General features: G+C 44.9%; 1 protein-coding gene across 1 annotated transcript in view; it reads right to left on the bottom strand.

Moving 5' to 3' along the window:
• GPAT2 (glycerol-3-phosphate acyltransferase 2, mitochondrial) overlaps positions 1 to 16075 on the bottom strand; it is a 51563-nt gene extending 35488 nt beyond the window's left edge. The window contains exons 1-6 of the mRNA XM_032228729.1: positions 15956 to 16075; positions 13121 to 13194; positions 9102 to 9212; positions 4172 to 4303; positions 2776 to 2875; positions 916 to 1052 (exon numbers count right to left, since the gene is read on the bottom strand). Of these exons, the coding sequence (XP_032084620.1) occupies positions 916 to 1052; positions 2776 to 2875; positions 4172 to 4303; positions 9102 to 9212; positions 13121 to 13194; positions 15956 to 16054 (653 nt within the window). The 5' untranslated portion in view covers positions 16055 to 16075. The remainder of the gene's footprint in view (positions 1 to 915; positions 1053 to 2775; positions 2876 to 4171; positions 4304 to 9101; positions 9213 to 13120; positions 13195 to 15955) is intronic.
• Between the last annotated feature and the right edge of the window lie 473 nt (positions 16076 to 16548).

Raw genomic sequence — 16548 nt, forward strand, 5'->3', positions numbered from 1 at the left:
ATTGCAGGAGACCATTAGTTTGCTTAATTGGTTCGTGACTCTCCGAGACTCCTTGCCAAGTTTTGCAGATATCTGCTTGGCAGCTCTCCAAGCCAAATAAGAACAAGGAAAAATATTTTTCTGAGTTTTGTAAGAATTCTGGAGAAAAGCATGGGAAGGCATAGGATCTCACACCTCAGGGTACGTCCAATTTATAACCTACCTGCATGTCAAATTAATATACCATTGTTTATTTTGCTTATTTTTCTTCTTCTTCTTCTCATGCACAAGCAAGAATAAGTAACAATGCAGTGGAGGCTTTATTATCAAGTATTCAGCTTAAGACAAAACAACCTTTATTGCACAGCAATTATTTTGATATTATTTGCAGTTGTTTATAAAGGTTATATTTTACTTTGGATGCAACATTTAAACCTGATGTTCATGAAGACAGATTTCAAATCACTGTTAACACCAATATAAATTTCTTCCTTTTTCTCTATCTTCAAAGATTCAACTTCTCTAAACTTTAATGTGTTAATAATCTCTCATTAACACTGTATAAATACCCATGTATCAAAACAATATATCACTTAGGATTTATACTAATGTAATAAATCGATTTAAAAGAAAAGATTAAAATCTTTTCCAGACTGTTGAAACTCTGATTTGGTGTTTTACTGATTAGATTGACAGATCTTAAAGAAATGGCTTGCTCATATGATTATGAAAAAGCAAAAATTTGTGATTTGATGTTAATGTCTTATTCTACTGCAACAGAGAGAGTTGGAAGTCGATGCTTCTTTTTCTTATCTTTTCTCACTTCTCTTCCCCCCTCACTGCTTTTCTATTTACTTTTGTATTTTATGCTTTATAACTCAATAAAAATGTTAAACACAAAAAAAACCCAAAACGTTTCCAGAACATTGATTCTACCTGTAGGTGGGAGTGAAGGTTTTGTTCTCCCAAGCCACGTGTGGCATAGCTATGCCCTGGGAGACCAAAAGGAACGGAAGCCACAGACCATCCAGGTGAGACTTGTGAGTAGAAAGGAAAATCACGGGAGTATCAGCCTTGTTGTAGGGGAAAAACAGAGAGATTAAGTTCCAGCAAGAGAAAATTGCTGGGATATTAACACATCATGTGAACACTGTCGGTTCCACCACAAAACCGCGGACGACAAAATCGCGCTCGACGAAAGCGCGCATTTGACGTCATCACAGTGCGACGAAAACATCGCGCTGTGATCGAAAAATGTAAAAATAAAGCGAAAACCTTACCCTAACCCCCCCAAACCTAACCCTAAACCTAACCCTTAACCTAACCCTAAATCTAACCCTAAACCTAACCCTTAACCTAACGCTAACCCTTAACCTAACGCTAAACGTAACCCTAACGCTCTAAACCTAACCCTAACCCTTAACCTAACCCTAACCCTAAACCTAACCCTTACCTTTATGTGAATCGGCTTGCTTTAATTTTATTTTTATTTCAATTTTTTATTTTTTTCGTCGCGCTGTGATGATGTCAAATGCGCGCTTTCGTCGAGCGCGCTTTTGTGGACCGCGGTTTTGACGGGTCACGAACACTGTCAGGTTTCCAAAAAATGCCCTAATTGATTCATTGAGTCTTGAGCCAAATTTCAAAAGAAAATTAGTCATTTCTTAGGAGCATTTATTTTGGCAAGAACTTTTTTTTGTAGTCAGATCTTAGCCTCATGCGAATTATGGCTGAACTGCCCCTGTTCCTTCCCTCCCCCTCAGTCTGCGTCATAAATCACATTCCCCAATGAGGTGCACCCCTCCCAAGCCTGCTGCCGTATCTGAGGCCTGACTCTAGCCGAAAGTATGCATGGAATGCCTTCCCCCCCTTTTCTCACTGTGGCAACTTTAGGAGTTGACAAAGACATTGTCACACCTTGTCCTTCTTTTCTCTAGGCTAGCCATACCCAGCCATTCTTCATATGTTTTAGTTTCCAGGCCTTTAATCATCTTAGTTACTCTTCTTTGTACTTTTTCCAATGTCTCAACATCTTTTTTGCAATGTGGGGACCAAAACTGGGTGCGGTGTCATGCCCCAAGCCTGAATCTGCGGGGGAAGATGAGCTGGAACTTGAGCCGACAGAGATTGAAGGGGTGGTTTTGTTGGCTTCAGAGGAAAATGGAGAAGGGCAGGGCCAGTCAGGCCAGGATTAGGACAGCTTGTAGACAGGGAGGAACAAGGGCAGGATGAACATAAGAGGCAAAGCTCAGGCGAGGAGCAAGGACCACCCCCTCCTGATCCAAGAGCATGGAGAGTGGAGAGAAGGCGAGAACAGAGCAGACTGACCCAACTACTTGGGAGGAGAGCGCCTCGCCTGTCTTCACAAGGCACACGTTGGGAATCAGACTTGAGGAGATGCTGTTAGGAGGGGCATTTGTCGGGAACAAACCCTGAAGTGTTGAGTGCCAGACGTTTGAACTTCCCAAGAGTCCTTGCAATCTTTCTGGCTTTCTGGACTAATTACTTGGATCCTTTGCTTCCTGAACTCCTTGATTTGCCCTGTTGGATTTATTGCTGTGCAGCCTGAGGGGTGTTTGTGTGTGTATATGTATGTGTGTTTGTGTGTGATCACTGTATTTTGGGACTTGCCAGAAACGTGGAAGCGTTTGGGAAAATTTGAAGCAATAAAGGGGAGGTCTGAACCGCCAGCTATTTGTGTTATCTCTGTGCAGTATCCAGAGTCATCCCATGCAGTATTCCAGGTGTGGCCTTACTAAAGTTTTATAAAGATCTCAGGAAGGCTTCCTCCCTTACCACCTCTCCTGCTTTGTGCACCATCTCCAGCTGCCCTTTGTGGACTATCACTCTGAGGAATATCCGGGTCAGGAATTTTAGCAGAACCCAGTGACAGAACCTAAAGGAAGAGAAGGTGTTAAGGGTCAGAGAAGAAGGGCCCCCAGCTCAGCAATTCTGGGCAAGTTTATTAGCAGCTTTTAAAGAGGGCTTGAGCCACAGGCTCCATGAATATTTGGTCATCGCCTCTGTTTTTCACCAATTATTGCAAACGCAGTTCAAGCCACCCCAATATAATTTTCATAACACCTGTAGTAGCCTATCAATCCAGGGCCAAGGTTGCACATCCTTCCTATAAGTTTGCCTGTAGACCAGTGATTGCAGATAAACATCATTTATTTGTTTATTTTCATTCCCTTAAACAAAAAAAGCCACCCATCTTGCTACAAGGCAAGAATAAATTCTATTTAAAAGCCTCTGAGCACCACTGACGAAGTCCTGCAATGCACAACCTGGGAAATTCCTGGCCATCCTTCACCTAATGGGGGAGACCTCTGTAGGAGCTTCCCCCATTTTCCCCACTCGGAAAACCTGCAGAAGCTGAACCTGGAAAGGAGGCCATAAAAATAGTCCAATGAGATTTAGGGCAGGGCTGGATCTTCTGATTGTGGAATGAAAGGAAGGAAGGAAGGAAGGAAGGAAGGAAAGAAAAAGGAGGTAAAGAAGAAAAATAAATAAATAGAGGAAGGAAGGAAGAAAGAAGAAAAAGAAAGGAAGAAAGAAGGAAGGAAAGAAGAAAAAGAAAGAAAAAGAATGAAGAAAAAGAAATAAAGAAAGAAAAAAGGAGGGATGGAAGAAAAAGAAAAGGAAAGAAAGAAGAAAGAAAAAGGAGGGAAAGAAGAAAATAAATGAATAAAAGAAGAAGGAAGAAAAAGAAAGAGAAGGAAGGCAAGAAAGAAAGAGAAAGAGGGAAAGAAAGAAGGAAAGAAAGAAAAAGAAAGAAGAAAAAAGGAGGAAAAAAGAAAGGAAAAGAAAGAAGAAAAGGAAAGAAAGGAAGGAAGAGAAAGAAGGAAGAGAAAGAAAGAAAGAAAGAAAGAAACAAGAGAAAGAAAGAACGAAAGACATTGTGCTTAAATATACTCCAGAGTTGAACTGCAACACAGTTCAGAATCAGAATCAGAATCCAAGCAGGTTTTGGACCCCTTCTGGGAGAACCTGGATAAAAGACCCCTTTTCCAAGGGGTGGGGGTCTCCTCTAGATCACCTCAAAAAGTGCCCCATAGGCATGGGAATGCAGCAGCTGCTTTGTGCCAAAAGTGAGGAGAAGCCCAGCGATCACCTCTTTCTCTTTCAGACCTCGGGTTCAAATCTCCCCACCCCCTCCCTTCATCCCGGGGGAGCCAAGCTGGGGACACACCTCAAGAGGAAAGGGGAGAGGCGGCCTTGTATCTGGCAGAGAATCCTATGGATCTCCTTCATCCACTCTTCTGCAGAGATGATGCTCCCTGGAGCTTCCCCGGAGCCTTTTGGAGACACCACCTCTTGCACTCTGGTCGGAAGAAGGAAAAAGAGAAAAAATGGGGTGATGGGGAATGAAAGCATCTTTGCAAAGCATTGAGGAACATCCCAGGAACAAATTCAGCCAAAATTCATGCTTTAACAGGTTAAAGGTAAAGTTGGCATGCTAGTCGTTCCTGACTCTAGGGGGCAGTGCTCATCTCCGTTTCAAGGCCGAAGAGCCAGCATTCTCCGAAGATGTCTCCATGGTCATGTGGCCAGCATGACTAAGCACCCAAAGGTGCACGGAACGCTGTTCCCTTCCCACAGAGGTGGCTCCTATTTTTCTACTTGCATTTTTAATGTGCTTTGGAGCTGCTAGGTCAGCAGAAGCTGGGACAAGTTACTGGAGCTCACTCCGTTAGGCGGCGCTAGGGATTTGAACTGCCAACCTTTCCAATATTAATCTGTAGGAAATCAGATCATCTACCTTGGAGATCCTAAACTTCAAAAATTCTCTGGAAAGGCAATGATATTTTCAATGGTGTGTATGTGTGTTCAAGTGAGTGTAGGTATGGGTACAAATGGATATATGTACAGGGGCACTCCTCGCTTAGTGACTGCTTCATACAGTGACCATACAGTCACTAGGGTAATGAGAAAGTTAACTTTGCAACCAATCTTCGCCTTAACAACCTTCCCAGCTCCATAAAGCAAAAAAGAGCCAACGGCAGGCTGCAAAACTGTGGCGCTTCACTTAGCAACTGATTCACTTCACGACCCCCAAGGGGTCTTTTATCCAGGTTCTCCCAGAAGGGATCCAGACTGGGGGTCGGTCGGTCGGTCGGTCGGTCTGTCTTTCTTTCTTTCTCTCTCCTTCCTTCCTTCCTTCCTTCCTTCCTTCCTTCCTTCCTTCCTTCCTTCCTTCCTTCCTTCCTTCCTATGTCAATTGGTTCCAATTGACTTGCAGCAAGAGAACTGATGCTGTCTCTGTTAAGGACTTTTTTTTTCAGACTATCTTTCAGCCTGTGGATTTCCTAGTGGCCTCCAATCCAAGCTATGAAGCCCGTCTGATTCTTTTAGCTGTCCCAAGATTAGCCAAAATTCAACCCAGGTGGCCATATTGTTTGTTGGACAAAACACAAATCAGAATTTCCCAGAGCCAGATTTTGATCAGCAAAATAAAAAGGCTAAAAGCCTCAAAAATGAAAGACAAGCTTTATATGAAATTTTGCTACAGAAATTAGGCAAAACGAATGCGCAAGTTGCGCGACCGAGTCCCTTGTGAAAATATGACGCATTCTGTAGATTTCTGTTTTTGCTCTTTCAAACTTCCTGCATCCTCTTCCGAACGGGAAGGTCAGATGGAAAGATATTTTCCTTGACCTTTTTCTTACACAAGAGGTTCCAAAGGCTAAAAACTTTAGCACTGCAATTTAAAATAAAACATAAAATATTTGTGTTTTTATAACCCCCTCTCTGGACTTGGGGGGGGGGAATTACATCATAGAATTCTTTTCAGATTGCTCCAGTTATTTGGATGTTGGAAAACATTTTTTTGTTTTAAACAAATGGGGGGAAAAACCATCCCCCGCCCCCAGGAAAGGCAAGGTTTGTCCCAAAGGGACGCATAGCTTTACAAAACAGAGGGAGATAACTCAGTTAAGATATGCAGTATGTCATTTTACTAATGAGTCTGTTTAAACCTGGAGATGCCTTTATGGGGGTCAATTAATATGACCCCTTCCTCTTTTGGGTAAAATAATTCCAAGCCAAGGGTAACAAAAGTTTTTTAAAAAGAAAAAAGAAGTTTAATTATTTTTCGCTGGCAAAAAACAAACAAGCCAGCATTAAGTCTGCAACCAAACTGTTTTTGGTCAGTAATTGGTAGAATCACAACAGAAAACAAGCCGATGTTTTGTCAGTAAGGAATGAGAGGGCTCAGTAGCTAAGACGCTGAGCTTGACGATCAGAAAGGTCGGCAGTTCAGTGGTTCAAATCTCTAGTGCAGTGTAATGGAGTGAGCTCCTGTTACAGCTTCTGCCAACCTAGCAGTTTGAAAGCACATAAAAAATGCAAGTAGAAAAATAGGAACCAATTTTGGTGGGAAGATAACAGTGTTCCATGCGCCTTCGTCATTTAGTCCTGCCAGCCACATGACCACGGAGACATCTTTGGACAGCGCTAGCTCTTCGGCTTTGAAATGGAGATGAGCATCGCCCCCTAGAGTTGGGAACGACTGGCACAGATGTGCGAGGGGAAACTTTACCTTTACTTTAAGGAGTGAGAGGGACTTTCATAGCATCTGACCATAGGTTCATCCCATCACAAGCACATCAAGGCCCACTAGCGTCATTGTTTCTGTGGGTGGGTGTGCATTTCCACCCCTTCTCCAGTCTAGCTTCTGCTTTTACTATCTGCATTTCCTTCTTGTCTTTTTGGCCCTGTGGTTTCCATCATATGCATTTTTTTTGTAAAAAAAACAACTATCTTGCATTAGTCATTTCTCTGTAAAAATCTATGCAATTCCCAATGACATTTTTCTTGAAATGGCACTCTCCCACTTTCCATGGTGCATTAAACTGTTCACAAGGGACACACCGCCATTTTCCATGCCACTTGTCAAGATGTTCTCAATCACCAAGGGATTTTAGCATCCTCGCCTTCACAAATCCTGGTTTGCCACAGCCAGCCTGGGACTTCGCTATCGTAGGCTGGGACAGAGGTTCAAGAAGCACGGATGACAACTTGAGACTCTTCCCCACAAAATTTGGGATTGGGAGGATCCACAGAATAAAATAAAATAATAGAATTGGAAGGGACCTTAGAGGTCTTCTAGTCCAACCCCCTGCTTGGTCAGGAAACCCTATACCATTTCAGACAAATGGCTATCCAACATCTTCTTAAAGACTTCCAGTGTTGGGGCATTCACAAGGTCTGGAGGCAAGTTGTTCCATTGATTAATTGTTTTAACTGTCAGGAAATTTCTCCTCAGTTCTAAGTTGCTTCTCTCCTTAATTAGTTTCCACCCATTGCTTCTTGTTCTGCCCTCAGGTGCTTTGGAAAATAGTTTGGCTCCCTCTTCTTTGTGCCATGTCTCTGCTATCATGTCTCCCCTAGTCCTTCTTTTCATTAAACTAGACATACCCAGTTCCTGCAACTGTTCTTGGTACCTTTTAGCCTCCAGTCCCCTAATCATCTTTGTTGCTCTTCTCTGCACTCTTTCTACAGTCTCTAGAAAGTCATCTAATAGGATATTAGATGAAACAACACAGCCACAAAGCGAGATCTGAAAAGAGCTTAAAAGATATGTGAAGTGTTAGTACCACTTTACACTGCTTTGGTAAAACCGTACTTAACCAGTGAGGAAGTTGACAGGAAGGACACCTGGTGTAGTCACGTATCTCCCTTAAGGGCCATGGGGATTGGCTTAACAACTGGAAGGGATCTGCTCTAAACATGCTAGGAAATCCACATTCTAATGACAAAAACATCATCAAAAAACCACAGCAAAGAATGTTCTTTCTGTGCCAACTCAGGAAGCTCAAACTGACCAAGGAGCTGCTGATTCAGTTCTACAGAGGAATCATTGTCATCTGCACCTCCATAATTGTCTGGTTTGGCTCTGCAACCCAACAAGACAGACACAGACTTCAGAGGAGAATCAGAACTTCAGGAAAAACAATTAGAGCCAACCTGCTTTCCATTGAGGACCTGCACACTGCACACTCAAAGAGGGCTGTGAAAATAACTACAGACCCCTCATATCTTAGATATAAATGGTTTCAACTTCTACCCTCAATATAGAGCTATAGGGCATTGCACACCAGAACAACTAGACACAAGGACAGTTTTTCCCCGAATGCCATCACTCTGCTAAACAACTAATTCCCACAGCACTGTCAAATTATCTACTAAGACTGTATTACTATTATTCTTCTCATCCTAGTATTTATCTCTTCCCACTTATCACCATAACCATATTGCTTGTATTTTTACAATTTATATTGCTTATTTTGTTTCCTAATATGATTTGATTGCTTATTAGTAATCTTTGACTATCTCGAAGTGTTGTATCTTATGTGTATGTGTGTGAAGCTATTCTCCAAAGCACCTGAAGGTAGAACAAGAAGCAATGGGGGAAAACTAATCAAAGAGAGAAGCAACTTAGAACTAAGGAGGAATTTTCTGACAGTGAAAACAATTAATCAGCGGAACAGTTTGCCTCCAGAAGTTGTGGGCGCTCCATCACTGGAGATTTTAAAGAAGAAACCGGACAGTCATTTGTCTGAAATGGTATAGGATCTCTTGCCTGGACAGTGGGTTGGACTAGACCTTCAAGGTCCCTTCCAGCTCTGTTATTCTGATTACATTTTTGGAAGGTGGCTTTCCAGGAAAGCATTTTGGGAAGATCCCAAAGTCTGGCGGCATTAGGATGGCTAGACGGTGACTTATGCTTTTGGCTAATTGTAATTGTATTGGGGATGATGTGCTCTACAAGCCACCCGAATCTTTTTAGGCCCGGAGTATCGACCGAAGTAAATGAAATAAATAGATCACTCCACAGGCGTCCAACATTTGTGGGCTACACCCAGTGGTAAAATTCAATTTTTTTACTACCAGTTCTGTGGGCGTGGCTTGGTGGGCGTAGTGTGGCTTGGTGGGTGTGGCAGGGGAAGTATACTGCAAAATCCCCATTCCCACCCTACTCTGGGGCCAGTCAGAGGTGGCATTTGCTGATTGTCTGAACTACTCAAAATTTCTGCTACCGGTTCTTCAGAACTTGTCAGAACCTGCTGGATTTCACCCCTGGCCACACCCCAAATGAAGCCTCCATCTCACAGCAGTACCTTTGGCTGCGAAAGAGCCTTTCCTGGAGATTGGGTGGCATTTCAGCCGGAAGCCTCCAGTCACAGACAGTCAGGAAGTGACACAGCCTCCTTACAAGCCAGCCTCTGTACCTGCAACCAAAGAACCACGTTAGTTAGAGACAGTCATCTATGCCACAGACAGCTCAGACATTACCCACCAGGGTGATTGTCAAGAAAACCTAGATCAGAGATGGCGAACCTATGGCTGACATGCCAGAAGTGGCACGCAGAGCCCTCTCTATGGGCACCGTTGCCAACAGGTCTTTGCAGGTGTAGGAGTGCCAGAAAATGGCATGAAAACGGCTAAAAAAAACCACTCAAAAACCAGGCTGTTTTCTGGGCCGTTTTCAGGCTGTATTTAGGCCGGTTTGGGGGCTGTTTTTTTGCCCTGAAACTGGCCCAAAACAGCCTGAAGGTGGCCTGAAAAATGACCCAAAACCACGCCATTTGTTGAGCTCTTTTCTGGATGTTTTTAGGCTGTTTTTCAAGGCAAAAGCGACCTGAAAAATGGCCTGAAAATGGCCCAAAAAAAAACCCAGGCAGTGCGCGTCAGCCAGTTGGTCTTTGGGGTTTTGGTGCTCAGCTGGGCACACATGCATGCGCATGCACGCACATTCCGGTTTGGGCACTCGTTGCTGAAAAGGTTCGCCATCAGTAGCCTTGATGGTCACAAATATGCAAACAACACTTTGTTTACTAATTGCATAAATACTGCAGGGGCCCCTTGTAGCCCAAATGGTAGCACTTTGAATTGATAGCATCCAAGAGGGGTGTTAAATGCCGTTTTCCATTCATCTCCCTCCTTAATCCTGATACAGTATTAAGCCTCCCTTAAATCCAGCTTTGAAAAAATTCTCCCTTTGGCTAGGTGTGCTAGCATACCCTTCATGAGTGGGAGAGGATATACATCTGCCATACTGATCGAATTTAAATTTTGAAAATCCACACATAAGCATCTGGAGCCATCCTTTTTCACTCTAAACAACACTGGGGCTGCAACTTTTGGTCGGGCTGGTTCAATGAAACCCCTTGCTAGGCTTTTTTCAATGAATGCCTGCAGCTCTTCCAGCTCCCTTGGAGACATGCTATACATCTTGGGTTTAGGAGGTTTGGCTCTGAGCAGGATTTCTATCACACAGTATGTGGAGCGGTGAGGTGGAAGCTCATCAGATGCTTTTTCGCTAAAAACCTCAGCCAAGTCCTTATATTCTTTGGGTATGCCCTGGGTTGGCATAGTGTAAGCAGCATTGCTGTTTCTAGGTGCTCTGCCCCCTCAGTTTCTTTGTCTGGTTTCTCAGCAAAAGTCACGTGCATCTGCACTCTTATGGTGCCTTGCTTCCAATTAAGGGCGTATTTTAACGCATGCGTTCAAAAGCCCCATTGGGCTTATTATCTGGGAAGGCCTTATTTTCAGGGAAACAGGGTTAATAATCATCATAGTGGCTTAGCCTGGCTTCCTAGGTCTTGGGAATGTCATGCATGGCTTCTGTCACATTGCCCAGAACCCAATTCTAGGCTGTTTTAAAGGATATTCTGTCAGGTTAGGGTTAATGTCAGGGTTCCAAATAGCATCCTAAAGTAAATCAAGGTCCGAGGCAAAGTATTGCTCAAAGTTCCCATTTATTAAGAGAGACATGTTGGCACATCTGGGAAAACCCAAATCTGAAAGCTTCCCAGTTTTCCCCACCCAGATGAAAGTTCAAGATCTTGCCCCCAACACCCACAAGTCCATCCCATGGTCCAATCTCCCACTGCCACGCAGGCAGCTTCCACCCATCCAGTTCTGGTCAGGTGCAGAGGTGCAAAGATAAAGGATGACCGTGGCTTTCTAGAAAGAATGTTGTTATGGCTATATATCATCTAATCCCCCCTCCCATTTTCCCACAATAGAGAATGCATAGTAGAATAATAGAAAGTGTGGCAGGCCAAAGGTCCAAAAGAAAAGATGGCTGCAGGCCTGACATATTCCTTTTGTTAATTATGAGAGGAAATGCATTTGCATAATCTATCTTTAAAATGCAGAACGCAGTAAATTGCTGCTTTTCCTTGCTACAAAATTCACAATGCCTTGTTTCAGATATCTCTCAGAAAGCCGATACGCTCTGATGCGATGGGATAACATTATTCAGATCTAACCTTCCCCAGATCTAACCTTCTTTAATCTGGCTGATGCAAAGAAAAGGTTGGGATCCCCCTCACACCTCCCCAGATAATAAGCCCCATCAGGCTGTTGAGCGCATTGCACTAAAATAAGCCCTCCCTTAAAATATTTAACCGCCGGTCCCTGAAATTTCCTGAGGGGAGAAGGGGGGGGGAATGCCCCACGCGCCCCACATGCCCCTGTCATCCATGCGCAACGGTCTCATGGAGGCCGCTCCCCAAAACCCCAGCTACTGTAGCGTTTCTCTTAGTGGCAGCCGCAAAAAGAGCAGCAGGCCCAGTGACCCTAGGGCTGGCAAGAGTGTGCCAGAAACAGAGGGAGAACTTCCGGCCCCCTCTGGATCAGCTGTTCTGAAGTTAAGGCGTCTCCAGCATCTCAAAAATAATAAGACCACCCCAAAAATAAGGCCAAGCACTTACTTCGGGGGTTGGGTGAGTTAAAAGAAAATAAGACCCTGTCTTATTTTCGGGAAACACGGTATTGAGAAAGAAAAGGGAGGGGGGCTGCAAATCTTTGCTTTAGTATCCATCAAATCTTTTCTCCCCTCTCTGCTGTTAACAACACGAGCACTTTAGGGATTTCAGTTTTCAAAGAACTCCATGAAGTGCAATTAAAGTAATTAGGAATCAGGCTAATGAGAGAGAAAGCTTTGTTATCTACACACTGTATTAATTCAGAAGAGATGGGAGACAGGAGTAGGAGTGGGGGGGAGGAAACAAGAAAAATCAAAAGCCACAGACAGTCGGCAGTTTAAGTCAAACGCAGCCGTCTTAGAAATAAGAAACCCCCCAGATATTCTCATAAACAGCAGATTAATAAACAGGACTTAATCCTAGGAATCCCACTGATATAATAAGCAGGGTAGGCAGAATGGTTCGTGTACATCAAGAAGGTCCCCTAATTGCAAACTATATTGCTGCAGGATACAATCTGGGTCAGTCACCAGAACGAGAGCTTTTGTTTTCTGAACTTTTGGACTCCTCAGGGAACATCTCTCTCATCAGAATGTCCTCTTAGGACCGTGATGGTGAACCTATGCCATGCGTGCCACTGGTGTCATGCAGAGCCATCTCTTCAGGCACATGAGCCGTTGCCCTAGATCAGCTCCCGACGGCCAGCTGATTTTCGGCCTCCTGGAAGTGCGCCTCATTTTCCACCCATCCTGATCCCTGCCACTCAAGGCGGAAAATGGGGCGTTTGGAGGCTGAAAACGGAATGCAGAGACCGAAAATGGGGCATGCGGAGGCGGCAATAGGCTATGGCAATCCCTGCAGCCTGAAACAGCTGATCGTCAGGAGGCCGATCCACCCAACAATCAGCTGCTTCTGCTAACCAGGCTGTGGTGAAACTGAAAATTGCTGTGTGCTGCAAGGAGGCAAATTGCTGGGAGGCACAGGCAGATTTTTTTCTCCCTTGTTTTCCTTCCCGAAAACTAGGTGCATCTTATATTTCAGACCGTCTTATACTCCCAAAAATATGGTAATCCTTGACTTACAATCATTCATTTACCATTGTTTAAAGTCACATGCTAAAATAAGTGACTTAATTGCTCAAATGGAAAAGGGATGGGATAGAGGAGAGCTGGCTTCAGGAATTCTGGAAGGTGAAGTCCACAAATCCTAAAAGGCCCATGGTTCCCCACCACTGATGTAGAACCCTCAAACTCCTACTCCTTCGTTGATTATAAAGTTCCTACGGAGATCGCAGGAGAAGACAACATCCTCTGAGTAGGTAGGAGAAGTATACATCAAGGTGGAAGCGAGACCACTTGGCAAGCTTAACTACGAGTAGGCATCGAATGCGTTGGGTTCATCCACTTCTCCTCTCCTCAACTCACCTGGTGTTTTTTTCTGTTATCTTGATCACATTGGAAAACCCCATGGAGGCCAGGTGCTTGTGAAAGAAAAATCCCTGAAGATCAAAAAAAAAAAGACACAAGTTAAAGACAACGGACAGGCATGGACTCTGACTGGATAGATTCGGGCGAGTCGACGGGGATGAATCTTGTGGAGACCATCTGGGATGAGTTTGACCCTGTGACCCCTGAGGGCATGGACAGGATTATGGGGAGACTCAGTGCTGCCACGTGTGCTGGACCCGTGTCCCTCTTGGTTAGTCTCGGCTTCCCGGGAGGTGGTGAGGCCCCTCCTTAAGAAGCCTTCCCTGGACCCAGCTTCTTTAGCCAATTATCGTCCGGTCTCCAACCTTCGCTTTGTAGCGAAGGTTGTCGAGAGTGTGGTAGCACATCAGCTTCCCCAGTTCCTGGATGAAGCTGTCTACCTGGATCCGTTTCAGTCGGGTTTCAGGCCCGGATACAGCACGGAGACAGCATTGGTCACGTTGGTCCATGATCTCTGGCGGGCCCGGGACAGGGGCTGCTCCTCTGTCCTGATCCTATTAGACCTCTCAGAGGCTTTTGATACCATGGTATCCTACTGCGACGACTCGGGGGGTTGGGAGTGGAGGGGGCACCGTTTTACGGTGGTTCTCCTCCTACCTGTCGGATTGGTCGCAGTTTGTGTTGACTGGATGGCAGGTATCGACCCCGAGGCACATCACTTGTGGGGTGCCCCAGGGGTGGGTTCTCTCACCCGTCCTGTTCAACATATATATGAAACCACTGGGTGAGATCATCCGTGGTTTTGGGGTACGGTATCATCAATATGCTGATGATACTCAACTTTTCATCTCTACCCCAAATCACCCAAACGATGCCCTTGACGTGATGTCCCGATGCCTGGAGGCTGTGCGGATCTGGATGGGGAGGAACAGGCTCAAGCTCAATCCTTCCAAGACTGAGTGGCTGTGGTTTCCGGCATCCCAATTTGTGCATCTTGTTCCATCTTTGATAGGGGGAGAAATTTTAGCCTCCTCAGAGACGGCCCGCAATCTGGGCGTCCTTCTGGATACACGGCTTAGTTTAGAAGAACACCTGATGGCCGTGACCAGGGGGGCCTTTTACCAGGTTCGCCTGGTACGTCAGTTGCGCCCCTTCTTGGATCGGGATGCTCTGTGCACAGTCAGTCATGCCCTTGTCCTTTATCACCTGGACTACTGTAACGCTCTCTACATGGGGCTGCCCTTGAAGAGCACCCGGAGGCTTCAACTGGTCCAGAATGCGGCTGCGCAGGTTATCATGGGTGCACCCAGGTGCTCCCATGTTACACCCCTTTTAGGTGGCCTGCACTGGTTGCCGGTTGCCTTCTGTGTGCGATTCAAGGTACTAATTATGACCTTTAAAGCGCTCCATGGCTTAGGCCCAGGATACCTGCGAGACCACCTACTGCCACTGGTAGCCTCCCACCGTCCAGTGCGATCCCAGAGTTGGCTTCCTCAGGGTGCCGTCGGCCAGACAGTGTCGCCTAGCAACCCCCAGGGTGAGAGCCTTCTCTGTGGGAGCGCCCCCAGAGCTCCGTATAATCCCCGACCTCCGGTCCTTCCGACGCACCCTAAAAAGTTGGCTTTTCCAGCAAGCCAGCCTGGCCTGAACAAAACAAAATAAATTATTGATCATTGTTAATTTTAATTGAATTTTTTTTAAAAAAATGTCATTGTTAATTCTAATTGGGTTTGTTTTGGATATTCTATTTAATTCTTTTTAACTTTTGTAATATGTGTTTTTTTTTAATGTTGTACGCCGCCCTGAGTCCTTGGGAGAATGGCGGCATATAAATCTAATAAACCAAACCTAAACCAAACAGCTTCTGTCCTCCCAGTTGCAAGAGAGAAAAACAACACACCACAAGTACAGATGACCGTGACCTCATCTTCATGAAGACCTTCTGAACCCAGAACAGTAGGAAGCGGTGACTCAGTGGCTAAAGATGCTGAGCTTGTTGATCAGAAAGGTTAGCAGTTCGGCAGTTTGAATCCCTAGCACCGCATATCAGGGTGAGCTCCCATGACTTCTCCCAGCTTTTGCCATTCTAGCCATTCAAAAGCACGTAAAAATGCAAGTAGGAAAATAGGAACTACCTATTTTCCGTGCGCCTTCGGCGTTTAATCATGACAGCCACATGACCAGGGAGACATCTTCAGACAGCGATGGCTCTTTGGCTTTGAAACGGAGATGAGCACCGCCCCCTAGAGTCGGGAATGAGTAGCACCTATGTGCGAGGGGAATCCTTATTTTTACCTAACCCAGAACAAGGGATCTGAGCTTTCTCTCTCCATACGCTTTCTCCATTGCACCACAGTGCAGTACTGCAGGCTACTTCGGTTGACTGCTGGCAATTTGGCAGTTCAAATTCCACCAGGCTCAGGGTTGACTCAGCCTTCCATCCTTCTGAGGTGGGTAAAATGAGGACCCAAATTGGGTGGGGGCCATAGGCTGACTCTGGCCCCCAAACAAGAGAGGGCTATACAACACAAAGCGGTATATAAGTTTAAGTGCTATTACTATTGCTACAAGTGATACGCCAGATGTTCTAAAACAGGGGTTCCAACTTTAAATATAGAGGCAGCCTAAAAAAAGACCAGTTTTGGCTTGTGTTAACCCTTTTTTTTAAAAAGGAACCAACAGGAATTCAAGAAAATCGAGTCCTTTCCAAATTGGCTCATCAGCAGCGTGGGAACCCATAAAAACAGAACGAAACGCCGAGCAAAAAACATAGATTTTTGATCGAATCGAGCAAAAGCTTCCTTTTTCCGTACCTTTCTATCAATTCCTTACCCAGCTCTTCGAGGTGCATCTTTGGCAGCAGCGCCCGACAAAGGAACGGTATTTGCCCAAAAAAGGCCTGACGATATCCAGGTTGAGCCCCAAGTCCATGGTCCAGGTCTCCACCTGAGAAAGAATCTGATAATTTTTAATGAGTCACATGGAAATAATAAAATTGACAAACAATTGTTTTTTAACAATAGAGTTAGTCAAATAATATTTTGCTGCAGTAGATTGCCTGCAGCAAAACAAAAATCCATCAAGTAGTTTGTGTTGTTTTTAACCCTTGCGTATCCTTTCTGAAAAAGAAAAAAAAGTATGGAAGATGGAATGTAGAACAGAGAGTTAGAAGGGACCTTGGGGGTCTTCTAGTCCAACCCCCTGCCCACGATAGGAGATCTTTACTACACAGATTGTAAATCTGAGTTGGAAGGGAGCTTATAGGTCATCTAGTCCAGCCTCGCCTACCCACCAACGAACTTTGGTACCCACAAACTTTCTCTCCCAGAATTCTGCATTTTCTCATCCTGATCCCCAACTCCAGGAGTCAGCAGTCTGGATACGTCCCTGTTGCCATCTGCTCCTTTCCAGGAGGCACCTCACCT

The sequence above is a fragment of the Thamnophis elegans genome, chromosome 13, assembly GCF_009769535.1.
Source record: "Thamnophis elegans isolate rThaEle1 chromosome 13, rThaEle1.pri, whole genome shotgun sequence".
Lineage (NCBI taxonomy): Eukaryota > Metazoa > Chordata > Lepidosauria > Squamata > Colubridae > Thamnophis > Thamnophis elegans.